Raw genomic sequence first — 27,178 nt, forward strand, 5'->3', positions numbered from 1 at the left:
ATAAAAATTAATTGCTGTTCGTTAGTCTCGCTGAAACTCGAGAATGGCTGGACCGATTTGGTTGATTTTGGTTTTGAAATTATTGTTGTAGTCCAGGGAAGGTTTATGCGGTGAGAAAACATGGGAAAATTACGATTTTATTTCCACGCGTACAAAGTCGTGGGCACAGCTAGTAGTATATTATATTTATCTACAGCTTAGCTTACCTTTTTAAGTTTATTAATTGATATTCATTTAATCACTTCTCAATGTTACAGAAGTTCCAACAACAAGATGTTCAAAATGTTACGTCTACCTATATAGTGTGAGTCACGTTAAAGTGTACATGGGTATTTCTTCGGAGGCAAAATTTTCGATGTCTTTGGGTATAGTTCTGTAACCAACTAACAAAATGGTATGCAATATTTTTTTTCGTATAGCTTAGCTATAGCCCTATCTGGCGCAAATAACATTTTTGACAAAATTGCTGTCTTTATACAAAATAAAAATACTTGAAGTGTGATTCTCTGATTCATATGGTGTGTCCGTTAGCCATTTTCCGGAACAAAATAGTTGATGTAGCATTTTCCTTTTGATATATCAATATAAATTAAAATTATTTCGAAAGCTAATGAGTTGTCCTTCTACAAAAAAAATGTGTCATAATTTTAATTAAGTTAGTTTGTTCGCAAAAAAATAAATAAGCAGTGTCCGGCATAAAATACTGATTCATATGGCGTGAGCTGTTCTTGACCATAACTGGTCAGGTTTTAATCATGAGAGTCTGGTTTCTGGCGTGGAGGCAAGCCCATCTTGCAACGGATGAGCTAGAAGGCAGACGTGGAGCTGGTTGGCTTAGAACCCGGTGTGACGAAGGCAAATACTTGATTCATCTGTGCTTGGTTCAGGTGGCATGCTGATTACAATGCCTACTTTATAAAATTACATTATTGCATTAAAAATCTAATCTGTCTTTCTTGTGATGCTTTTGGGTTATATAATCATGTAGAAAAATGACAACACTGAAGTCTGTATGTATGACAAGTTTTGCTCGATTTTAGGCAAAAAACTGATTTATCTGTGCGTGATTCATATGGTCAGGGCCCTATATGAATCATAAAATTAATTAGTTTTTGGTCTTTCAAGCACCAAAAATTCAACGCTTCGTTAACAACAAAACTGAAAATGGCTCTAGATTTGTAATTTTGATAAAGACAAGTTAGATTTCAAATAAAAACAAAAGATTTCGAAGTAAAATAAGCATTTTAGTTAAAATTAAAATTGTCTCTACCTGTAGCGGAGAATAATGTTGTGGCAGGCCTTTGTTCAAACGATCATAGCAAATGTTGTGATAGGGATAGAGACATGCGATTTTTGGTTCTACAAAGATAATACGGTTGAGAACAATAAAAAATAATAAAAACCACCGGTTATAGGGACATTTTTTGGAGAAATTTATCAAATAACCAAAAAAACACGAATTTTAAAGCAGATTTTTTTCAAAAAGTATCATTTTTTATTATTTGTTGTACTTTTTTGTGTATTTTTTTAGTATCGCCTGTTATTTAGCATTATTACTGTTTTTATTTTATCAGGATCTACCGCTTAGTTTAAAAGTTATTACGTTTTCTTTACAATAAGTAATTGGAAGAAAAAAAATTCTATAAAAAATTAAAAAAAAAACTCAAAAAATTTTTGACCTCTTTTTTGTCGATAAAAACAGGTCTAGTTTCATCTATTTTCATATGTACACTTTAACGTGACTCACACTGTATAACCCCGTTATTTAAAAACATGACTCTACTAGCCTATGATTTCGATTCGATAAAATTGTTCACATCGACTGTTTTGTAAGTCACTTGGTGATGTAGCGAAGCGATCACGAGGTCACGAATCGAGATAGCCTCAGAACTGGTCTAAGAAAAAAAAATGTATGAAGTTTTTTTAGACCTGATGTTAGTGATAGGCATATTATTTATATACGCGATGGCTGCGCCCGAGCTGCAAAATGCAGCCTTCAAGCGGCCCCATCGTGTGCTCATAGCTTTATGAATATTTTATAATGAATTCTCAGGTGGTTATAATACGTGGCCTTATAAACTGAGCCATCATTTCAAACTGTACATTTAAGCGAAAGACAACCTCAAAAATATAAATGAAGCTGGTAAGTAATCAGAATCTTAAGTATTTGTTTATTTATTAGCTGACCCAGTAAATGTTATTAAAATTTTACATCTAGGGGTGTGAAAAATACTTATCGTTCTGTTGTTAGACCTACTGATTACAGGTACACACAAAACTTCAAAAGAATCGGTCAAGCCGTTTCGGAGGAGTTTTGTTACAAACACTGTGACACAAGAATTTGATATACGAGTATTATAAATCTGGACCACCAACAAGATCATACACCTTAGGGCTCTTTCCCACGGCTATTTAGTTTTGCGGGATCCAGTAATGCAGTATGGACTGTCGCGTGAAAAGTGAACACATAATATGTGTGTTTGAAATTAGAATTACAAATTCGAACGTATCGGTTTTTTGCGGGACATTGCAAACGGGCTGTTTGTGTGTAATTTAAAATTAAAACACAGGGATCCTGCAAAAAACGGGATCTCTCCGTGGGAACAAGCCAGGCTAAAGGTTCCAGGATGGGTGTCATACAAGAGTTGGTGCGCCCAAAGTTATTTAAAGGTTATCATGAAAATTGCAAACAAAGATAGTTGGGTGTTTAAGGCACCCCCTAGCTTAAAAATGAAAAGAAAATAATATACACATTTATTACCTAATCATTATGTATCATTATTACATAGTTAATACTTAGTTACTATGTTTCTTATAATGTAATAAACAGTAATAATAACACAATTTAAGTACATTACTTAAAAATATTGAAATTGTGAAATAGTATTAACAGATAGGGCCTCTTTCACTATGTCCAAGTAAAGTTGTAGTACTTAATTATTTGCTGATTAACACTATTTAGAAAGTAAAAGTAAGAAATATTCAACGTCAAGCGTCAAAGTCTAGTCAGTGTTTTATTGCTAAGATGAACTACATATAGATGAACTACACTGAACTGTCCCACCAAAACATTGATAGGGGGGCGCCACCATCGTCCAACTATATGTATAGTTTCCAAAGTGGCAAAAATCGGAACCAGCAATCCGGGATTGACGGTGGCGCCCCTCTGTCAATGTCACGGATTTATTTATTACCTAATACAACTTAATTTTTTATAAATAAATATTTAATAGCTTATGCGCGCGGCTACGCCCGCGTGAAATTCAGTTTGTTCTCGATTGTTATAAATTGTATTATGTTATTCGTATGTACTGTAAAGTTACACCAAAATCCGTTCGGTAGTTTTTGCGAGAAAGAGTAACAAACACCCTTACAAATGGTCGTGCCATATTTTGACCAAGATGTAGAGTTAGAAGCTTAGCTCTACATGAGATGATTTTATAACTTTATCACAGTGAAGTGTTACAAATTTCTTTTTTGCTCAACCCAAAGGTAAACTGGTCGAGAATGCTTTAGTTAGTGCATTAAGTTCGCCTTATGTACAAATTTATTTTGGCATTAAAGTTTAAATAAATAAATAAATAAGTGTGAAGGCCTTACGGTTCGTCTTAGCAACATTTTACATGAACATATTTTTGGTGTGATTTCTGTTAACACAGAAGTTAGTCTAAGGTTGAGTTGCACCACCTAACTTTAACGGTAACTATGACGATAACCGGTGCATTTTGTATGGAGTTTGACAGACTTTTGACGTTTGTCAAAGTTAAAGTTAAATGGTGCAACCCAGCCTAAATGACGATAGAAAATACCATAAAATTTTAACTAAATTCTTATTTAATTTCAGATAATCGTACTGAGTTTAGTGGCGCTGAGAGCGGCAGCGCCTGCCGGCGGTCCACGGGATGAAAGCATCAAATCACCTGGGATAAATAGTTTAAATAATTTGTAAGTTGAATTATTTTTAACCGACTTCCATGTAAGTTAAACATCGCTGCCTCATTAGTTCGATCAACGAATCTTTTGTATCACAAATAATTCCTCTGCCTATTCATCATCATCATTTCAGCCACAGGACGTCCACTGCTGAACATAGGCCTCCCCCAATGACTTCCACATCGCACGGTTGGTAGCGGCCTGCATCCAGCGCCTTCCTGCTACCTTTATCAGGTTGTCGGTCCACCTTGTGGGTGGACGTCACACGCTGCGTTTTCTTGTACGTGGCCTCCACTCCAGAACCTTGGTGCTCCATCAGTTCATCTCATCAGTTGGCCGTCAATTCTGCGTACTATGTACCCTGCCCATTGCCACTTCAGCTTGCTAATCCATCGGGCTATGTCGCTGACTTTAGTTCGTTTACGGAACTCCTCGTTTCTCTCTCTGCCTATTAATCTTGGCGAATGATGAAAATAGGTTTATAGATATGTTACGGTAAATGTGAGAAATTGAAATATATTAATAATTACCTGTTATTATGAATAATTACCGACAGTCGAGGTAAAAGTAATAAATTAATCACATTAATAAATGATTATTTAATAATGTAACCTTAGTACTAACATTAACATCATAAAAGAGAACACCGGCTCGTGTACGTGCTCGTGTACGACCGCACATTTTGTACGTTTTAATATCATAATTATATTAATATAATTTGGCATAATGAGTCTGGAATGTTTCTTGCATAATATTACTTTGCCATGATGCCCATAACATAATGTTTTGATTTAAAGTGTCAAATAGGTTAAGGTGATTAATTTGGTATCCTTCCGTTTGGCCAAATTACTTTTCGCCAAAGAAGAACGGTCACGCCCCATACAAAAAAAACCCAGACCCGACAGAAACAAGACATACCTCAGTTTTTTTGTCATGTCTTAATTAGTTAAATTATATATTTTTTATATTCGAAATCTATGTATAACACCAAAATATTACCCTTTGTTNTAGTTCCGTTTTTGTGTAATTTGATTTGTTAGTGCTAGGAGCAGATTGTTCATAGTTGTAAGTTGGTTCATCATTTGTTTTAGCATCTCCATCATATCCTTGACGAAATTCTGATCCTGAGCATAGTTTGTCTCTGTCTTATTATAATTTGCATTTTCGTTACTGGCTACTACCCGGGCGTAAGTCTTTTTTGGCATGTTTGGTATACTACTTGGATTGGGTGCTGTCTCTGTATCTTTTTGAGGAGCCTTTGGAGGCTTTCTTTCGCGTGGAGGTGGATACTTTATTTTTTGTAGTTCTCTGTATACGTTACAGCCCTTATAATTGGCTGGATGGTTTCCTTCACAAAGAACACACTTGACATTAGACAGCCTCCCTTTCATTGCACAAGCAGACGAAGAGTGGTCCCCAGCACATTTGATGCATTTAGGTTTTCTGCGACAATATTTTCTGGTGTGGCCATATTGCTGGCAGTTAGAACATTGCGGTATTTCACGGTTTGGTCGTGGTGGTTCAAAGTGGATATTACAATTCATAAGCCTTTTAATGTCATAGATTTGTTTGTTATTGGCTTTTGGCTCAAGTTCCACGATAAATATTGGTAAGGGTTTTTTAGTGGATCTCTGTTTTATGTTCCAAATATTTGCAACTACGTGTCCTTGTCCATGTAACTGTATTTTTATCTCGTCTATATCCATTGTAGGGTGCATATTTTTTAGGACTACCTTGAAATTTCTTTCGTTTTTGGGTTTGTAAGTATAGAATTCTGTGTCTTTTTCTTCTAACAGTTTTACTATTTATGTGGTTGGATCTTAATTTTATCATTTTGTAGCACCTTTAATGTATAATTGTCACATACGTGCGCATTGAGTAGGTTTATTAGGGGCTGTATGTTAGCCACTTTGTCTACAAATACATATAGGCGGANTTGTAACAGCCCATTGGCATTCCAAATCACTAATTTTAGTTCCGTTTTTGTGTAATTTGATTTGTTAGTGCTAGGAGCAGATTGTTCATAGTTGTAAGTTGGTTCATCATTTGTTTTAGCATCTCCATCATATCCTTGACGAAATTCTGATCCTGAGCATAGTTTGTCTCTGTCTTATTATAATTTGCATTTTCGTTACTGGCTACTACCCGGGCGTAAGTCTTTTTTGGCATGTTTGGTATACTACTTGGATTGGGTGCTGTCTCTGTATCTTTTTGAGGAGCCTTTGGAGGCTTTCTTTCGCGTGGAGGTGGATACTTTATTTTTTGTAGTTCTCTGTATACGTTACAGCCCTTATAATTGGCTGGATGGTTTCCTTCGCAAAGAACACACTTGACATTAGACAGCCTCCCTTTCATTGCACAAGCAGACGAAGAGTGGTCCCCAGCACATTTGATGCATTTAGGTTTTCTGCGACAATATTTTCTGGTGTGGCCATATTGCTGGCAGTTAGAACATTGCGGTATTTCACGCTTTGGTCGTGGTGGTTCAAAGTGGATATTACAATTCATAAGCCTTTTAATGTCATAGATTTGTTTGTTATTGGCTTTTGGCTCAAGTTCCACGATAAATATTGGTAAGGGTTTTTTAGTGGATCTCTGTTTTATGTTCCAAATATTTGCAACTACGTGTCCTTGTCCATGTAACTGTATTTTTATCTCGTCTATATCCATTGTAGGGTGCATATTTTTTAGGACTACCTTGAAATTTCTTTCGTTTTTGGGTTTGTAAGTATAGAATTCTGTGTCTTTGTCTTCTAACAGTTTTACTATTTTAGGATAAATTAGTGATGTATGTGGTTGGATCTTAATTTTATCATTTTGTAGCACCTTTAATGTATAATTGTCACATACGTGCGCATTGAGTAGGTTTATTAGGGGCTGTATGTTAGCCACTTTGTCTACAAATATAGGCGGAGGTCTGGGCTCTCTAGGGCTCTCCTTTACTGGTGTTTCCTGGTCGACTTCCAGTTCGGTATAGCGATTTGAAGTTTCTATTGTCTGACTTAGCCAATAAGAGTTCAATTTAGTTTGTTTGCATCTGTTTGATGTTTCAGGACTTGATCTAAGACGCTTTTTATTGGTAATTACCGTCCAATTCTCATGCTGAGTGTTCTCACAGTTGTCATCTATATGGGTGATGTCATGTTGATCTTGTTCTAATGATAGATCGATTTTATCTTTAGTTTGGGGTAAGTTGCCGATAGAGCTTGATCTTTGTCTGTTCGTAAATACGCTCTTGTTAAGTACTTGTTGAATGTAAGCCTTGGGGATTTCCTTTACCTTAGTACCTGATTCTACCGTCGATGTCGTCAAGCGAAAATCGCCCCCCCCCAGAATCCGAGGGGCTGCCCGAACACTGTCCTGTCTTTTGGGCACGACACTGTTCAGGGAGGGATTCTCCGCATGTTACGGTACCCTCCTGGGGTATTCTGTTTTGTCTTTCCGCCATTTCATTGAAGGTTAACTGATCCACAGCTTCGTCTTTTGTATCGGGTAAGATCCCTTAGGCCGTATCTTCCTGGACTCAAGGCACGCCCATGCCTACTGGTTTTGGTTCGCGCTAGGTATTTCATTTCCCTAGTACCACCCATATCTGGGAGGCATTCCCCTATCCACCACCTGGGGACGCGACCGATGGGAGGACCAGCAACTCCACACGGTTAAATGTTTATATAGCAAATGTTTTATTTTGCCAAATATTATATCCCAAATAATTTTCTTGGTCAAATTACACTTCACATACTTACGAGTACCCACCGTTACCCACAAATCAAAGCATAAGGCACATGGTCATGGTTTTCACAATAATTTTATGTAAAACAGAGAGATTGCAGAAAATAGGATGGTTGCAAAAAGTAGGTATTGTAGAAAATACTAGGTTAGGTTAGGTTAGAACAGTGACCCTTAATGCGCGAAGGCGAGCGAAGCGTGCCGCGGCAGCGGCCGCCGAGCGCTAGAATCATCTCTATTGTTAATGAATCATTTGGAAATTTCGATAAAAAGAATGAAATATGAAAATTTATTTAGAAAAAAAATTATATTAACTACCCACTAAACAAAATAATAACCACAAGCTAATTTGTATTCCATTCTATGTACCAATCAAATTGTTTTGTAAATAGTTTATCGTGAAATATTTTTGCCAAATGAAACATTTGGCAAAACATACTTTGCCAAACAATAATTTGCTAAACAATAATATGCCAAAAACGACATTTGCGAATTAAAAGTTTGCAATAAGTTGTTTTGCCAAATGAGAATTTGCCAAATGAAAATTTGCGAAACGTTGTTTGCGATGTGTTAATTTGGGAAACGTTTTTTGCCCAAACATTAGTAATCCGAATAATTTTCACATTTATCACATTTACCGTAACAGATATTCTACCAACAACTTTTATTACGAGTTTGTTATTTTTATATTTTTAAAACATGATAAGATCTTAATACTACCCCCGTATGACGCTCCTTCTGGCGCAGTCGGGTAAAATTTGCAGAGCAATTTTTCAGTAGAAGATAGTGCAAAATGTTAATGACAATGTTAACCTTACAACCTTTCATAAGTGCCACTTGTGGTCTAAACTGAATAAATATTTTTGATTTTGATTTTTTGATTTTGGGGTAGCAATACGAACGTAAAAATACCAAACTTCTCGTAATAAAAGTTGTTAGATTATTGTATCTCTAATCTGTCTTACCTATTTTTATCGTGTGCCAAGTTTCATAGTCAGAAGAAATATTTGGAAGTTTCCATACAACGAATCTTTTCATTGACTGAACTACATTTGAGAGAAAGTAAACAAAAATTGAGACAATAATTAGAATCCGCATTCTATTTTGGAGTAGGCAGATTAGGAATAGGATCATTTCTTGTCCAATAAAAGGTCTTCGGAAGCTAAAAACGCAACCTATATCATGCTTATTAAAGTAACTTGTCATATTCAAATCTCCGATTAATTTGTCATGAAATGCTAATTACATACAGAAAAGATCTATAAAATCTTAAGCCCAAAAACTGCTTCCAAACTCCGAATCGATGCACTCTAACACTATATTCCAATTGGAGTAGTCCAGTCTCATTCAATAGGTTGGACTTCTCCTATATTGTACCTAAGGGAATCATTTATATTACTCAGCGGCACGGAATTTGGCCCAAGCTTAAACACGCAGATATGAAGTCAAATAGGTGTTGTATACCTAAGTTTCATGTGACATGTTAACAGAATATTTGTTTTTGTTAACTTATGAGGCTATAATCATAAAAAATGCGTCTGTTTAACTTTTTTGACTCTAGAAACGCATTTCGTTGTTGGAGCGTACCTAAAGAGTACGGGTAAATTAAAAGTCTATATTACTAAATGTTGTAAGGGTTTGGCGTTTTGATTTTTGTTTTTAAATTAATCTTAGGGTTATTCTCGTTTCCATAATTGCCATTGCAATAATGCCCATTACTCCAGCTCAAGTTGCTCAAATAGTGTTGCAATAAAACCTTTTGTAGGAATTATTTCCGATTTGATTTATTTTTGTGTTGTAATCTACTGGCCTAGTTAGCGTTATAAAAATGAGGAAAAATGTATAATTTATAACTTTTTGTTATATTTATTGCATTTAGTGATACATCCGAGTACTTATTATACAGGGTGTCCCAAAAATAATGTCAAGCCGAAGCCCAGAGGTAGAGCATACCGCACTAGGGCTACCCGAATCACCCCCATATTGTCTTTTATTTGTGTCGCTGAATAAATATTTCATCATATTATGTTCCACGATTTTTGATAGTTTTCGATTATGATTGCTTTAAATTTCTGTGCTTATAGGCACTTTTGGTCACTGGCGCGAATTGTTAAGGCCTTATATGACTGATGGGACACCCTGTAGGTATAATTAATGATTTTGGTTGGAGAATGTGGATGTAATACAAGGTTCGAGGCCTCCGAGTCTCGTTGTCTAGATCTCGGTGACGTCTACAGGGCTCACTTCGTTTGTATGAAGCTCAACGACTCGGGAGCTCTCGGGAGTCATTTTCTTTGCTCTAGTTATGATGGGCTGCTAGCTGCTAATGAATCAGTAGAAGTAAAGCTTTTTAGCAATAGAATACTCATAGACGGTGCTCTTTATCACTTAAGGCATTTATATTGTTGAGTTACACTTTAAGATTTTATTGAAGGTTTATTTTAAAACTCGAGCTCTTTTGAAGGCGTGAGCTCTTTTGATAGGTTTGCGCTTATTTGAAGCCCCGAGGCTTCAAAAGTAGAACTCGACGTCTCGAGGTTTGTACATTACTTACTAGGTGGATGTGGTGCATTCAGTTTACCACCGCTGACAAGACTAAGCCATAGAATAGTATGCCAAACATACAGTGTGAGTCTTGATAAAGTGCACATATGAAATAGGTGAAACTAGACCTATTTTTATCGACGGAAAAAATGAAAATAAAACTGAGATATATTTTTTTAAATTTTTATATTTTTTTTAACTCAATAAAATCAAGAATCGTTTTTTTCCAGTTTTTTGTTGATTTACTTTCTTTGTCAGGACCAGGATCTACAGTATCATGGTCTTTTCGCTATTCAGAAGTACAAACAAAATTGTTTGATAAGTTCGAAAAGTTTAAAAAGATGTCCAAGAAGTCTGGAATGAAGATGTGGCTAAGGCAGTCTGTAGCCTAGATTCCCATCGTAGTCTTTATTAGGCTTTGATTTTTTCTTTTAAGTTGCTGTTATACTCACATTAAACTAATACTGCATCGTTTTCAGCTACATACTGTCCGAAATTACCAAACAGAACAGCAGGTTATCGCTACAAAATCCAGTTGAATATACCGGCGAATTCTACCTCGACGGCTCTGATGGCTACACGTATCTCGTCACATATACTCTGACAGATCTTTCGAAGGACAATCGTACAGATTATACAGCAGAGCAAGGGCCTGGATCAGCCCCAGGAGGGTTACTTGCAAGCTTGGTTGGCGGCTAATCAAATTTAAACGGCTAACAAACGGTTATAGTTGAAGAAATATAACAAAATTGTTTAAAATAAGTCTGTTTTCATTTATTTCTTTTAAAACCTTCAGTTGTTTCAGTTAGCGTCATAAAATTAATTAAAAATTATAACTTTTTGATAAAATTGCAATTCGTGATGCATCCGAGTACTTATAATTATTAGTGACTAGCTGTGTCCGCTACTTCCTACGCATGAAAATATCATCATCATCATAGCCATCAGATGTCCACTGCAGAACATAGGTCTGCCCCAATGCTTTCCATGCTGCCCGGTTGGTAGCGTGGCGTGAAAATAGTTTGAATAATATTTCCCGTTTTTGCAACAATATTTCGTCAACTATTTCGCATTGATCAAAAAAAGAATTTGTAAATCAGATCAGAAAACTCGGCGTAATCTGTGTACATATATAAAAAAAATACCAACGGAATTGAGAACCTCCTCCTTTTGTTGAAGTTGGTTAAAAATAAAACATCCTTTTCTTAATCATATTATCCTGTCAACAGCGCACATTGGGCGACAATCGCGACTTCGCGACGACTAGACGCCGCCGCGACTTGTCAATTTCATATACGCGACGACAAGCTATTATAATAATATGAAATTGACAAGTCGGCGTCTAGTCACTGCGATTGTTGCACAGTGTGCGCTGTCGCTTATGTATACATGCACATTGGCCCATTGGGATCTTTTATGCTCCCCTTTTGCTTTACATTGCCTACCACCCACAAAAATGACTGAAACCCACAAAAATATCTCATCATCATCATTTCAGCCATAGGACTGCTGCACTGAACATGGGCCTCCGCCAATGATTTCCACAAAGGCCGGTTGGTTGTAAATTCTTCTACTATGTGAATATGTGCCTAGGTGAGATGAGGTGAGAGGGACCTAGTCTTGTGGTGCCGGATATGCCGACACTAGCAAACCTATCCTTAATTTGCTAACGCGTTGCATTCGCACAGTAAAGGATTTTCCACACTCAAAGCACAAAATGTCAGAGTGAACGCAGGCCGCATCATGTACGAACAACAAACAAACTTGCTGAACATTAGGCACGCTTAACTTTTCCGCCAAAAAGTCCTTCTATTTCCTTTCAATAATTTATTTATTACTAGCTGACCCGGCGAACTCTGTTCCGCCTTAAAGGCAATAAATAAGCAAATTTTTCCTTATTTGCTCACCGTTTAGACCTACCCTGGACTACGACAAACATTTTAACACCAAAATCAGCTCAATCGGCCCAGCCGTTCTCGAGTTTTAATCAGACTAACGAACATCAATTCATTTTTATTTATATAGATAGATTCTTTACGCTTATCCATATTTTATTAATATATCTTATCCATAAAAATCATTTTTCTTTAACAATTTCCTAAATCCTGAAACTAGAAAAAAAATCTTTTTATTTTAATGGTTATTTCATTTTTGCAAGATTCGATAAAATCGGGGATCGTTTTTTGATTATTTAGTCCAGTCATTTGGTACAAAATAATGGCTTTACCTGGAAAGTTTTCCGGGAGTAATGAAAATTGATTTCACAAAAAAGTTATGTATACAGGGTGGAAACGATAAGTGATCTCACTCGATTATTTCTAAACTATGCAAGATATCGAAAATCTGGTTACTGATCCTGAAAGTGTTTCATGAGCTCTATCCAACAGTACCAATAATAGGTTACAAAATGAACTGGATCTATCCGAAAATTCAATGTTTCCAGCTTCCATACATTTAGTAAAACCACTTAATATTAAAAACTATACAAGCTATCCAAAAACTGGTTACTGATCCTGAAACTGCTTCATGAGCTCTATCCAACGGTACTAACAATACGTTACAAAATAAACTGGATCTGTCCGAAAATTCAATGTTTCCAACTTCCATACATCCAGTACTGCCACAGTCATGGCACTCATGTCTTGTTAATATTATATCAAGTAAAGCCTAGAACCAATGTTTTCCATGAATAATTTTAAATAAGAATGCAATTTACGAGTTCATTTTAAGTGTTTATTATTTAATAAAAAAATATTACACTTTTCATATTGTGTGGCTGGCATACATTTAGTATGGAGGCTAAAAACATTTAATTTTCGGATAGATCCAGTTAATTCTGTAACCTGTTACTGATACAGTTAGAAAGAGCTCGTGAAGCTCTTTCAGGATCAGTAACCAGTTTTTCGATATCTTGTGTAGTTTAGAAATAATCGAGTGAGATCACTTATCGTTTCCACCCTGTATAGACATCAAAAATAGAATATTTTTTCTAGGTTTAGTTTCTCTTACAATTTTTTATCATAAAATTAATCCGAAAGGAAAAATTTAAAAAAACTGCAACTAGGCAGCATTTTTCCAATATGGGCGGCGCGAGCGGCAACCATACGAGGTCGCGAAATTGAAATTCGTAAAGAGCACTTCGTAATCTAACGACCGCGCGCGGAAGCGGTAGAAACTGCCGAAGCCGTGGCGCATGAGCTTGAGCTGCAAGCGGAATTCGCTCATATATAAGGTCACCTCCAAAAGACAGACAAAATTTTAATAGGGTATCTAATTAGGTACATTAGAAAAATTGGACCCTATAGTCCAGTCAAATTAGACATGAACCCTGCAATAATTCGCATACAGCTGAAAATTGGTACGAATGTTCGGAGCACCATTATGAATTAACTGTGAAAAGTCCCCATCGATCCGACATGTGCTAAAAAAAATTCAAGGTCAAACTTGAAAAAATACGGGTTTTTGAGATTTTCAGCCAAACGGTAAGTTTTATCACAAAAATATGCATGACAAGGTTTAAGACCATACAATTATCTATCAAAATTGTCTATACACTTTCTCCTAAGAGTCAGCGTTTCTGAGATTCGATGATCCGAAGAGTCAAAAAAGTGTTTTCTTCATAACGGTCTTACACATAAATCTAAGTCGTTTGTCATCTTTAATTGTCGAAAAATGTTTGCAACTTAGACGAAGGACTGCACCGTGAGTTTCTAAGATACGAAGTTTTCGTGTCTATTATGTTTAAGAGCTCTTATATGCACACGTCAATACTCTACTTGTAACTCTATGGTCACTCTTTTAGCCCGGTCAAGTCAGAAAATCCAGGTTATAATAATTCGCATAGAGCTAAAAATTTGTGTGAATGTTGAGAACACCATCCTTAATGAAATGTCAAAAGGCCCCAACGATCCGTCATTTGAAAAAAATTTTTACGAAGTCCAAGTTTTTTGCATTTTTTGTCCGGACCGACGATCCGTGTCGGGGATTCACACAAATTTTCAGCTCTATGTAAATTATTATAACTTGGACTGTCTAACTTGGTCGGGCTAAAAGAGTGACCATAGAGTTATAAGTGGAATAATGACGTGTGCATATAAGAGCTCTTAAACATAATCGACACGAAAACTACGAATCGTAGAAACTCACGGTGCAGTCCTTCGTCAAAGTTGCACCCATTTTTCGATAATTAAAGATGACAGACGACATTGAGGTTGATCATTTTATATTCGACGTCGACAACACATCATGATACAATGCTGAGTCGACGCACGAGGCGATATCACATTGGATTTATGTGTAAGACCGTTATGAAGATAACACTTTTTTGACTCTTCGGATCATCGAATCTCAGAAACGCTGACTCTTAGGAGAAAGTGTATAGACAATTTTGATAGATAATTGTATGGTCTTAAACCTTGTCATACATATTTTTGTGATAAAACTTACCGTTTGGCTGAAAATCTCAAAAACCCGTATTTTTTAAGTTTGACCTTGAATTTTTTTTTAGCACATGTCGGATCGATGGGGACTTTTCACAGTTAATTTATAATGGTGCTCCGAACATTCGTACCAATTTTCAGCTGTATGCGAATTATTGCAGGGTTCATGTCTAATTTGACTGGACTACTAGCATTAAAACCAAAAAGAAAAGGCTAGTTTCTGTTTTTACTTTTCCTAAAAAACTAAATTTATGTAATATTTTTATTTTTAAACCCTCTCTGTCATTTTCACATTATTTACATAAGCTGCTGGACGTGACGTCCTTGTATACGGATGNGTTGGTTACTTTGGTTCTCCTGCGGATCTCCTCATTATTACTGAGTATTCAATTGACATACCTTTTATAAACTGTCAAAACGCGACTCTCCCATTGTTTTGTATGACAAGTCACGACCAGTTCACGAACTCAATTAACAAATTAAAACTAAAGCTTACAATTTTCCAACAATGTTTCGTAATACACTGTAGTAGATTTACATCCTAAAATTGCTGTTTAAAATGATGCAATAAACAATATTTAATTAATATAAAAAATCAAAGCGTTACTTCACCATATCCGCTCCAACGCTGCTGTTCAGTACTGACTCATCGATGCCCGTTACCAATGAGTAAGAATTAATTAAATCCTCAGAAACCGATAAAATGTGTCGTGTTACTCGTATTACATCTTTACTGCATTCAAATAAAGATGATTTTCAAACGAAATCAGCCGTTTACCGGTTTACCGTTACCGCATGCGAGGATTCGACGAAACCCGCGCCAATTTTGGACGTTGTTATTAGTTTTGTTACCGTTTTTTTTGAAGATGAGTAAATGATTACAACTGTCTACAGCATTTTTGCGCACGGGTTATGCATAGCTTATTTTTATTGCTTTAATACCTAGAAATAAGAATAACAACAAAAAACTGTTCTGAATTTGCTTTTATTTGTAAAAAATAGAAAAATTCATATCAATGAATGTATGAAACATGAACATGGAGATGATTTAATTTGTTGCCAAATATTTTTTTTTCTTTCTTTCTTTCATTCTTTCTAATTATTAAAACATACCAAGCATTCATTTAAGATTCATTCTCACAAGTGAAAATTTAAAATAGAGTCCAAATATTTATTAAAAATGTAAAGTTCTAATTTAATGTCATGTTTCATACAAGATTTTTCTCATAAAAATCTAACCCTGTCATGCTTTCAGTTTACTGGCCTTGGTGACGTCGTCTCTCAAATCCCACTATATTTTGATGAAAGTGTGCCCCTTGTTCTTGCGAATAAGCCCCCATAATTATCTATAAATATATCCCAATGAGAATGAGACGTGCATCTTTAGAGACATTTTACTATGAAGATGGAAAATTCAAATCGCTATAACTCTTTAAAAAGCAAATATTTCCGATTTGTAATCGCACTTTTTTATATAAATTTGCTTATATAATCAGAATATAATAAGTAAAATCCATGCGCAAAAAAAAAATTTTTTTTTGTTGACCGGTGTTATCTTCGATGAAGGATTATAAAAACATGGTTAACCTTTGGGTAGTAATCGCTGGAAATTTTTAAAGCCCGCATTAAACTTTAAAATAACTTATTAACACAATAAATAGTTATTTAATTGCACTTTTGACAGAAATAATGGGATTGACAGCGTGGGATGTCCACCTACAAGGTGGACCGACGACCTGATAAAGGTAGCAGAAAGGCGCTGGATGCAGGCCGCTACCAACCGTGCGATGTGGAAGTCATTGGGGGAGGCCTATGTTCAGCAGTGAAATGATGATGGGACTTTAGATTACTGCTATCTAATGAAATTTGAAAGGGTGAGCTAACTAGTGATTTTTGAAATTACAAACAAGGGACTATTTTGGATTATTTTAACTTGTTAATCTGACTCTACATTTCTTTTCTTCTTTTTTGCGTGGGTTGTTTCGACTTACAGTTGTATCACTAGATGTGTCATTAATGGGTCAATCTTATGACCATTAGATTAATTCAAATTTCTTATATGTCTACAAAACTGGGAACCATTACAGTCTTCTTCTGCTTTTTTTTTTTTTTTGATAGATTTTTTTTTGTCACAGAAAAACACAAACAGGTTTCAAAAACCGGGATAAAAACTATCCTATGTCCTTTCCCGGGACTCACACTATCTCTATGCCAAATTTCATCAAAATCTGTTCAGTGGTTTAGGCGTGAAAGCACAAACAGATAGAGTTACTATCGCATAAAATATTATCACTAAAAATAAAATTAAAGTTTAGTAAATATGATAATTTTATTTTGGTGACAAAACAAAACACGGTTATTTCATTTCTTTCATTTGACATGCAATACATCAGCTAATCCTCTATCAAATGAACCGTGTTATTCCTTAGAATGTCACTTATCATGCCGCCATATTGTCTGCTCGCGTTATCGTGGAGTTGACTAACAAATCGGCATGCGGGCGACCTTCCCGATAAGATAGTATAGCAAATAAAGTCAAGTCTGGGTTCTGTCACTCAACAATGCAATGAATTTATGGCTTTTAATGGTATAAGAAATATTAAATTAGTGCCTCTTTAAGTTCTAGAACTGAGCCTCAAAAGCTATTAATCCAAGCCATTTTTTAACGCATCATCAAAGAATCATTTCTTCATCGATGAATAATTTTCATGAACTGACCAACCATTTTTGCATAAAGTGAGCTTTTTCTGGAACAGTCTTGAGAAGCCCCCATTTTAGCAAAAAATAGTTTCTAGGGCAACGCAGGACCGTGCATTGTGAAAAACCTTGGGGGAGGCCTTTGTCCAGCAGTTGGACGTCATTTGGCTGAAACGAACGAAGGAACAAACATTGCAAAATCATAATAGGTAGGTACATCATATTTTATGTAGAGTCACAGTTTTAAATATATCCATGTAGACACTTAAATATTCTTGGTGTACTTAAGTAAATAAATACCTAATACACGTTATTATGACTGTATATAAACAGACGGTCTAGTGTAACACGGTTTTTCACGGTAATCCTTGATATCGCATTTCTAAATAAAACACTTGTTCCAAGATTATATCAGTGATAATAGTGTTCAAGTGCGCACATCCTTTTTGTAGTTATTGAGAATGCGGATACCATATAAGGGCAGGCATGTCACCAGCGATAAGGACATTTGACGTAAACATATGTTTTTCTCACGATACTGAAAATATTCTTAGAAGTGAAATGGGTTGCATGAACTTATTCTACTAATATTATAAACGCGAAAGTTTGTATATGTCTGGATGTCGGGATGTCTGGATGTTAACATGTTTGTTACTCTTTCACGCAAAAACTACTGAACGGATTTTGAAGAAACTTTACAATATTATTGTTTATTACCCAGAATAACATAATAGGCTATAATTTATGACGACCTGTGACAAACTAAATGTAGCGAGCTAGCTAGTAGTAATAATACGTTACCGACACTACGAGAGATATTAATTGAAACGCTTTTTAAATTGTCTTAAAAATAGGTATAAATGTAAAAAAAAGAAAAAAGCGACAACGGAAAAAGAAGATAAAATTAGAAACAAGTTTTTCGTACAAGGAGTTTCATCGTACTTAGTATAGACCATCATTAGGCAGTTTTGTACAGTATGTGTTTTAAATTAAAACTATACTTGCATCATTATACATAGTTAGATTCTGCTGATAGCATAGACTTCAAATAATTTTCCATTTACGTATGTTTCGTACAGAGCTGTTCTTAAGTTCAATTTTCTTACTTCTATGAAGTTCTAGATAGCCTACCGACAAACTTTCAGTCGATTGCAAGCAAATATACAGGGTGGAAACGATAAGTGATCTCACCCGATTATTTCTAAACTATACAAGATATCGAAAAACTGGTTACTGATCCTGAAAGTGCTTCACGAGCTTTTTCAAACGGTGCTAATAACAAGTTTCAGATTAAACTGGAACTATCCGAAAATTCAATGTTTCCAGCTTCCATACATTTGGTAAAGTTACATAATTTTAAAAACTACACAAGATATCGTAAAACTGGTTACTGATCCTAAAAGTGCTTCACGAGCTCTATCCAACGGTATCAATATCAAGTTACAGAATAAACTGGATCTATCATAAAATTCAATGTTTCCGTCTTCCATACATTTAGTACTATCACAGTCATGGCACTCATCTCTTGATAATTTTATAGCAAGTAAAACCTAAAACTAATGTTTTTCACAAATAATTTTAAATAAGATGCAAGTTACGAGTTAATTTAACCGACTTTTTAAGTTTATTAATTAACAAGAAATAAATTACACTTCTAATAATGTGTTGTCGGCATACATTTAGTATGGAAGCTGGAAACATTGAATTTTAGGATAGTTCCAGTTTATTCTGTAACTTATTATTGGTACCGTTTGAAAGAGCTTGTGAAACACTTACAGGATAACCAGTTTTTCGATATCTTGTATAGTTTAGAAATAATCGAGTGAGATCACTTATCGTTTCCACCCTGTAGATTACCTAAAAAGTGCAGTTGCCGCGAGGCCCAGAAAGGTGGTAGTCGATAACACTCATATCACGAATGAGACTGATAAAACTTTGTCATTATTGACTTGCGTATTTTTGCGTGATTTTGAGTTATTTTTATTCTGAGCCGCTTATCTAGTACATATTTATACATAAGTACTTTTAGAGGTCGGTCGACCTATTCTCATAAATAAAACACTGGATACTCACTTAGCACAAAAGCGCGCGGAGTCGTCACCGCGCGTCCCTCTATTCTAACGTTTGATTCTAGCGTGACATTAACATTACGTCAATATCACTATGAATGACAGCATCTCATTGGCCACAACGATACCGTTATTTTAACGTTTTAGATTTTTCATAATTAACGGTACATATTGCAATAAGCAAGCTGAAGTGGCAATGGGCAGGGCACAAAGTACGCAGAACTGACGGCCGATGGGGCAGCAAGGTTCTGGAGGGGAGGCCACGTACAGGAAAGTACAGCGTAGGACGTCCACAAGGTGGATCGACGACCTCATAAAGGTAGCAGAAAGGCGCTGGATGCAGGCTGCTACCAACCGATCATTAAAGAAATTATTGGGGATCCCTTTGTTCATATGATGATGATGATGATGACGCATATTAACATTTACACTAATTTATTTAAACTAACTTTAATTATTCTTAATCGCAACTATTTCGTAAGATTTCTAGAATCTCAATTACTGATAGGCATTTGCATCCTGGTTTAAAGTTTTATTTAAAATAAATTGCGTACGCCTATTTACTATTTATTGCACTATTTACATTGAACGTTGTATAAATCTGCCTCCGTAATCTATCTATCTATCTATATAAATAAAAATGAATTGATGTTCGTTAGTCTGATTAAAACTTGAGAACGGCTGGGCCGATTGAGCTGATTTTGGTTTTAAAATGTTTGTCGTAGTCCAGGGTAGGTCTAAACGGTGAGCAAATACGCGCGCGATATTGTTTTTCTGTGACAGACAAAATTCCACGCGGGCGAAGCCGCGGGCGGAAAGCAAGTTAAGATATAAAATGACCATTTAAGTTGTCAGTCAGTAATCATCTTTAGGCTTAGCTAGGATAATGTGTTGAGTAAAGGTGTGTTCATATTGATATCCATTTAGTCCAGTCAATAAAGCATTATAGATGGAAAACTGTAGAACACAATTTCTGACTTCAGGACTTTATTTAGACTAGTTAGGAGGTGAACATAGCAAAAGTCCCCGCCCTTAGCCCTTGAGCCGGCGGGGTGAGGGGGGTTTAAAGGTGTCACTTTTCGGTTTTTCGCTTAATCCTCGGAAACTATGCGTCCTAGTGACATGACTATTTTGAACCAAAAAAAGCATATTCAATTTGCTACAGGTGAGATAGACAAGTTTTTCTATAAATTGTATAGTTTTCGCGGCATCTGCTCTAGAAGGTCTGTAATATTGGAAATTTTATTTCGTCGAGCACGTCATCGAGGTGAGTGTGACGTCACACGCCATGTGTCCCGGACTGTACTTCTAGTATGAACAACTTTCGTCTTCGAATCGTTTGCGTATTCGATAAAATTCGATACTCAACCTTCGAATTAAACGATAACGTCACAATTTTGATTCTCAAAATAAGTTTTGTGCAACCATTTCATACACTAAGTTCACTTTACGACACGTTCACAAGGGCGCTGTTGTAGTTTTCGTACTAAATCTTTTGATGGCGATTCGAGTACGCAAACGATTTGAACTCTAAAGTTTTTCGTGCTAGCCGTATTGTTCGTGCGAGGTCTCGCTGCGCGTCGCCAACGAGACCAGCCCCGCCACCATCGTCGAGCACGTCATCGCGGTGAGTGTGACGTCACACGCCATGTGTCATGTGTCCCGGACTGCTCGTGCGAGGTCTCGCTGCGCGTCGCCAACGAGACCAGCCCCGCCGCCGTCGTCGAGCACGTCATCGCGGTGAGTGTGACGTCACACGCCATGTGTCCCGGACTGCTCGAGCGAGGTCTCGCTGCGCGTCGCCAACGAGCCCAGCCCCGCCGCCGTTGTCGAGCACGTCATCGCGGTGAGTGTGACGTCACACGCCATGTGTCCCGGACTGCTCGTGCATAACCTTTATGAAGAAGCTCGACAGAAGATGCTGGATGCGATACGGAGAGCCGAGCAAGGACCTGTTTATCACCAGGACCTCACGAGTAGTCGTAGTAATTGGATCGCGCTGCGCGAGTTCGCGCACTCCTGGCACACAATCAGGCGAAGTTACGAGAAGTGATGACATTCATCAACGTTAGCAGCCCGACGCGAAGTACCGTATTTGTGGTGTCAAGCCCCAGAAGGGGGAGAATTGACAATGAGAAGGGACAAGGATAAGAGAAATTTGTAGGGAGTCAAGCAAAGCGCCCGGGGAAAGAGCCCAGAGCAAGTACCTGCGCGCTCTCCCGAGATTCGGTTCGTACGCCGTGAGGCAGGAAGAACCATGGGTGGTGGTGGGATTTGCTCGTGCGAGGTCTCGCTGCGCGTCGCCAATGACTGGAGCGGGACTCTGGCTTCGCTCGCTCGGCTGGTGCGTTGTGGTCACAGTTCTAACCTAACCTAAACCAATAATTATGAATAGGACCGATTCGTTTCTGGAACTTGACTGAATGATTGGAGCGGGACTCAAGTATACGTGCAACAACAAACTTGAACTTTAATATATCGTCAAAGAAAGAAATCTAAACAAAAAAGATATGACTTTGAATAATAGTGTAAAATATGGTTATGTTTAGAAAATCTAGGAGAACAAATAAAAGTATAATAGATGTTTATTGCTAATGACATTATGAAGTTGAATGATTCGGAATTATGAACATTAGAGACAGAGTAGTTAGGAATTGTGATTGTTAGGATGAAAAATTTTAGGAAGAACATTTTCGGACTTCCAATTTTCGGAGTTGAAAATTTAGGTGAACTTTGGCGCACCCTCTTTCTACAGTTAGTTATATGAATACTTTCCCTTTAGGTGGCATTACAAAACTCCATCCTGTATATGCATTTTTCATAAATCTATAGCATCGTGACGTAAAGTTTTGCCTAAAGGTAAGCGCACATCAATTTTTTTCACCAAATACAAAAATGACAATTTGTTAATTACAAATTAAAAGCGCTTGTTCCCAACGAGTCACAACACCGATAAGACTTAACACTGATACTCGTTAGGAAAAACATTCCCATCCAGTAACTAGTGTAATTAATTTTAATTATTTATTCGCAGACGGCAACCAGACAAGAGGTGATGGACGACAACGTGTACATCCACACGCTGGTGGTCGCGCTGAGCTGCCTGCCCACCGCGCTCACCGTCGGCATCACCATCAACTACGTCGGCAAGAAGCCTATGCTAGGTGAGCGACAGACAGACACGTCTACAATGATGTTGTGAATCATCTCACTTAAGTATAAGTGTGATTGCAGTCAAATACCTGCCTTTTGTCGAGTGGCGACCACGGGCTGGAAGACGTAGCGTGGGCAGGCCTCCTACTAGGTGGACCGACGATCTGGTAAAGGTCGCGGGAAGAGCCTGGATGCGGGCAGCGTAGGACCGTTCATTGTGGAAAACCTTGGGGGAGGCCTTTGTCCAGCAGTGGACGTCATTTGGCTGAAACGAACGAACGAACGAACCTGCCTTTTGGTGTATAAGAAAAATCTTTCGAATACGAGTATAATATGCATGTATTATACCTATCGTAAAGATGCCCTACACCTTGGCTTGGTTTCACCTTGTGTGTGAAAAAACGCGGAAGATATTCATCAAAGATTCAAGTCATATTTTGATCTTCGCGCTTGTGACCTAATACTATTTTTAGACATCTTTTACATCATTCATCTTATTAAACAACCGACTTCCACATAATAATATTGCCTGGAGAGGTCGCTTCCTGGCGATAATACTTCCTATATTCTGTGTCCGGTAGGTACAATAAAGAGTACTTATCTATTTTTTGAAGGCACGTTTCAACGTTTTATTTAATTACTAACTCGAGTATTCCCGTTAGCCCCTCGGACTAAGCTAAAATGCTTGTGTTACGAGTGGGCTCACGAGTCTAGTAGTGACGAGGATCGAATCCGCGTTCCTTGGATGTCGAGTCGGCTAGTCCGACAACTTCACCGTTCGGCTGTCGTGGCTTTGAGTTATAGTTAATTTCTTTGTGGTCGTTATGGATGTGGAGGGGTTTGCCATAATCTCCACGCTCCACGGAGATCGCAGATAAAATATTACCCCCTTACTAATAAAACTTACACGCTCGTTGATCAGTGTTTTAAAGTGAAGTTTAGTATGGAAATGACATTTTAAAACAGTGATCAACAACTTTTTATTAGTAAGGGGGTTTGTGTTTATCAGAGAGCGCTGCTGCCCGTTCTGTTGGGTAGCCCCTAAGTCGCCTCTTACAATACCCGCTCATATAAGGAGGCACATCCATCGTCCAGCAGTGGACTGTAAACAACTGTTATTGATGTTATGGATGTATCCACCTTATGAGTATATTTAAAATGTCATTGTTATTTGTTCCCAGTATTTATGTTAATAAGCTCCGGGCTGGCGGCACTGGGTCTGAACCTGGTGCGGTCGTCGCTGGAGAACCTGATCCTGTCGTGCGTGTTTGAAGCCATCGTAAGCTGCACGGAGGCGGTCCTCTTCTGCGTCATTTGCGAGATCTTCCCTACTAAAGTGGCGTGAGTATCTGTTGACATACACTAAAGCCTGGTCCATGAGCACGTAGAATCCCGTCCAATGACCCCAAGCTACCCATCCTTATCGCTCGCGCGTAATTATATTGCTCACGGACCAGGCTTTAGTAACTAAAGATCGAGGTTAGCTGAGAACCTGATCCTCTCATGTGTGTTTGAAGCCATCGTAAGCTGCACGGATGCGGTCCTCTTCTGCGTCATATGCGAGATCTTCCCCACTAAAGTCGCGTGAGTATCTTTTGACATACACTAGTAACTAAAGTGCGAGGTTAGCTGAGAACCTGATCCTGTCGTGCGTGTTTGAAGCCATTGTCAGCTGCACGGAGGCTGTTCTCTTCTGCGTCATATGCGAGATCTTCCCTACTAAAGTCGCGTGAGTATCACTTCTGAGTCAGCTATCGTATACACTACTGTACTGTGCAGTACAGCTAAAGTACCAAAATAAGTGAACCTCATACATGTCAGAGTTCGTTTGGTAAGTCGATTTGGGGCAGCCAGATTCTGGAGTGGAGGCCACGCACCCGAAAACGCAGCGTGAGACGTCCACTTACAAGATGGACAGACAATTTCATAAAGGTAGCAGGTAGCGAAGACCTACCTACCGCCTATTTACAGCAGTGGCTGCCCTGTAACTAAAATGTTGATGACGATTTCCGATTTTACGTTAAGGACGACAAAGTTAGCCGTGTTGACCAAGAACACCACCAGGATCCGCTTATGTCCAAAACACTTAGTCTCCTGAACGATTAATTACGTTAAAAGGGGGTGTGAATCTGATAGAATTAGTTTTTGCACCCAAGCTTGTTCTATTTTTGAGCATAATGTGTCCTCCGGCCCTAAATTATAACCCTACTCTATCCACGAATTGCTTCATAAATAAGGCAGGACATAAATGTATGAAGCTATGTCAAATATCTTAGTAGTCCTGTTAAATATTCATACTCATAAATAATAAGAACTTGATACATAGGTTCGAGACCATATTGATGACAAGGATGCTTGGTCAGTTTAGTCTGCACATATTTGATGTACTTGAATTTGGTTATTCTTACCGTTAGATAATTCTTGGCAATTAGTGGTGACTGAGTTTGTTCCGGCGTTTTTTCTAAGCACTTGCCATATGTTTGTCTCGAAGCGCTGGTAGGGCCCAAAAGATAAGGAGACATGTAAAGTGCCCATAAGGGCTACCTTTTCTTTTTTTTATTATCCCAACTATATAATATTATTAATGCGAAAGTAACTCTGTCTGTCTGTCTGTCTGTCTGTTACGCTTTCCCGCTTAAACCTCGGAACCGATTTTGATGAAATTTGGCATAGAGACAGTTTGAGTCCCGGGAAAGAACATAGGATAGTTTTTATCCCGGTTTTTGAAACAAGGACGCGCGCGATAAAGTTTTTCTGTGACAGACAAAATTCCACGCGGGCGAAGCCGCGGGCGGAAAGCTAGTTTACTATATTTTGACGTTCATAAGTGCCACTTGTGATCTAAACTGAATAAATATTTTTGATTTTGATTGATGTGTCCCCAGCGCGACGGCCATGGCGGTGACGGTGATGTGCGGCCGCATCGGCGCCATCGTGGGCAACGTGGTGTTCGGCGCGCTCGTCGACCAGCACTGCGTCGTGCCCATCTACATGTTCGGCACCTTCCTCATCAGTAAGTGTTCCTTTACTATTGTAGAGCACTGTTTTTCAACCTGTGGGTCGCGACCCCGGGGGTCGCGAAGCCTCTATAGAGGGGACGCGAGAGGTCGTAAAAACTACCTCAGTTATAAAACCAGAGATGCAAATGCATAAATGTTGTATAGATTGAAGAATTTGTTTCCTACAACATCTTTGTAAAAGGCATGAAAAAAAGCGAAGCTCCGAAGCAGGGGGGCCGCAAAAATTTTTTTCATGCTGGGGGGTATTATTATTCTCTACAATGTAGAAAATTAAACGGCCTAAGGTAATCTCGGTAAGACCACCTGCTTCAGACGAAGAGGTCCCGGGTTCGATTCCCAGTGGGGGCAGAATTTTCTGTTCGGTTTGGTTGGTGGTAGGGCTTGGTCTAAGTCTGCCTGGCTAGTTACCACCATCTTACCTAAGTCTGTCGCCACAACAACAATGTTAACAGCATTGTTGTGTTCCGGCAGTTAGAGGTAAGATAGCCAGTTCCTCTGTGGTTGAGGATTCCGGGTGAAGCTCGCTTCCACCTTCGGCCTGATCGTCACTTACCATCAGGTGAGATACAGGCCAAGAGCTTCCTCGTTGTGGATAAAAAAAAGAAAGGTCTTAATGATTCCTTACGACCACCAAGGTTACTAAACCTTTGTTTGCTGTCATCCGGTTTACAATTCGAAATTCTCCTATGTTCTTCTGATTGATTTCGTTGCGGGTCCAATGACAATTTAACTTCCCCCCGGGACAAACTTGCCCTTCACTGGTTAGGTTTTTATTGGCGGTCAAGCTGTACATCCTGGCTACACAGGAGTTGTAGCGGTGGGAACGAGAGGTGGGAATATGTTATGACCGGATCAAAGCTAGTGCCATAGCTGCACAATGTTTACCGACTGCTTAACGTAATATCAATAAATAGATGCCTAATGAATTAGATTTCCGCAGTTTTCCTGAACAATTTTCCTATTTTTCCATAAAGATGACCTTAATAGTAAATTGCAATGACATTTTTATGTTTTCTTGTTTGATAATGCCATGCCAAGGTCAAGTTGGAAAATTTTCCTGCTTTTCTTCCTCAGATTTAAATGTAGGTATTTGGTCAGATTCCTGCCTTCTTTCGCAATGTTTTCATTCCCAAACCTATACAATGTATAGTAATGTGTCACAAACAAGTTAGATTTGAAAGAAATACGCATGTCTAATTACACATTGTACGAGTAAAAGGCTGAAATGACCATTTTGCAAGGCCATTTTCTTATTAGATTCTGGCTATTTATTTGGTTTCAAAGCTATTTAAAATCTTGGCAGTGGCTTATGTCCCGTCGATTAAGCAAAATTGTACTTAAATTATAGTAATTTAGAGTTGCTAACATATTGTTTCCGTGTTTCAGCGAGCGGGCTGCTGTGTATAATACTCCCGAAGAGCACGCGGCCGGAGCGGCCGGTGCTGTGATCGCGGACCGTTTATTTTTATATTATTAAACTAATTATATTGTATTATTACTGACTTTTTATTTATTACTAAAAATACAATAGAATAAAAGGAAATGAAATGGAAGCCTCACTATCTTATAGACTTAGGATGAGTTTCACCACCTT

General features: G+C 37.8%; 2 protein-coding genes across 2 annotated transcripts; both read left to right on the forward strand.

The window, feature by feature from the left end:
* The first annotated feature begins 2,073 nt into the window (after positions 1-2,073).
* Positions 2,074-10,964, forward strand: LOC114366462 (uncharacterized). Its single transcript, XM_028323335.1, has 3 exons — positions 2,074-2,143; positions 3,845-3,945; positions 10,686-10,964. Exons 1-3 carry the CDS (start codon positions 2,135-2,137, stop codon positions 10,903-10,905), a joined length of 330 nt encoding a protein of 109 aa, XP_028179136.1. The 5' UTR covers positions 2,074-2,134; the 3' UTR covers positions 10,906-10,964.
* Positions 10,965-19,643: 8,679 nt separating this feature from the next.
* Positions 19,644-27,079, forward strand: LOC114366434 (synaptic vesicle glycoprotein 2B-like). Its single transcript, XM_028323302.1, has 6 exons — positions 19,644-19,692; positions 20,961-21,151; positions 22,446-22,575; positions 23,746-23,905; positions 25,450-25,577; positions 26,971-27,079. The coding sequence occupies exons 1-6, from the start codon at positions 19,644-19,646 to the stop codon at positions 27,030-27,032; spliced, it is 720 nt and encodes a 239-aa protein (XP_028179103.1). The 3' UTR covers positions 27,033-27,079.
* The last annotated feature ends 99 nt before the right edge of the window (positions 27,080-27,178 follow it).

This window comes from Ostrinia furnacalis, unplaced genomic scaffold, assembly GCF_004193835.3.
Source record: "Ostrinia furnacalis isolate ACB-3 unplaced genomic scaffold, ASM419383v2 OfSCF0635, whole genome shotgun sequence".
Taxonomy (NCBI): domain Eukaryota; kingdom Metazoa; phylum Arthropoda; class Insecta; order Lepidoptera; family Crambidae; genus Ostrinia; species Ostrinia furnacalis.

Coding starts and splice junctions, on each gene's coding strand:
- LOC114366462 (XM_028323335.1), top strand. Junction 3,946..10,685: donor ATAAATAGTTTAAATAATTT/GTAAGTTGAATT, acceptor CATCGTTTTCAG/CTACATACTGTCCGAAATTA.
- LOC114366434 (XM_028323302.1), top strand. CDS start 19,644: ATGGGGCAGCAAGGTTCTGGAGGGGAGGCCACGTACAGGAAAGTACAG. Junction 23,906..25,449: donor ATCTTCCCTACTAAAGTGGC/GTGAGTATCTGT, acceptor ATGTGTCCCCAG/CGCGACGGCCATGGCGGTGA. Junction 25,578..26,970: donor GTTCGGCACCTTCCTCATCA/GTAAGTGTTCCT, acceptor TCCGTGTTTCAG/CGAGCGGGCTGCTGTGTATA.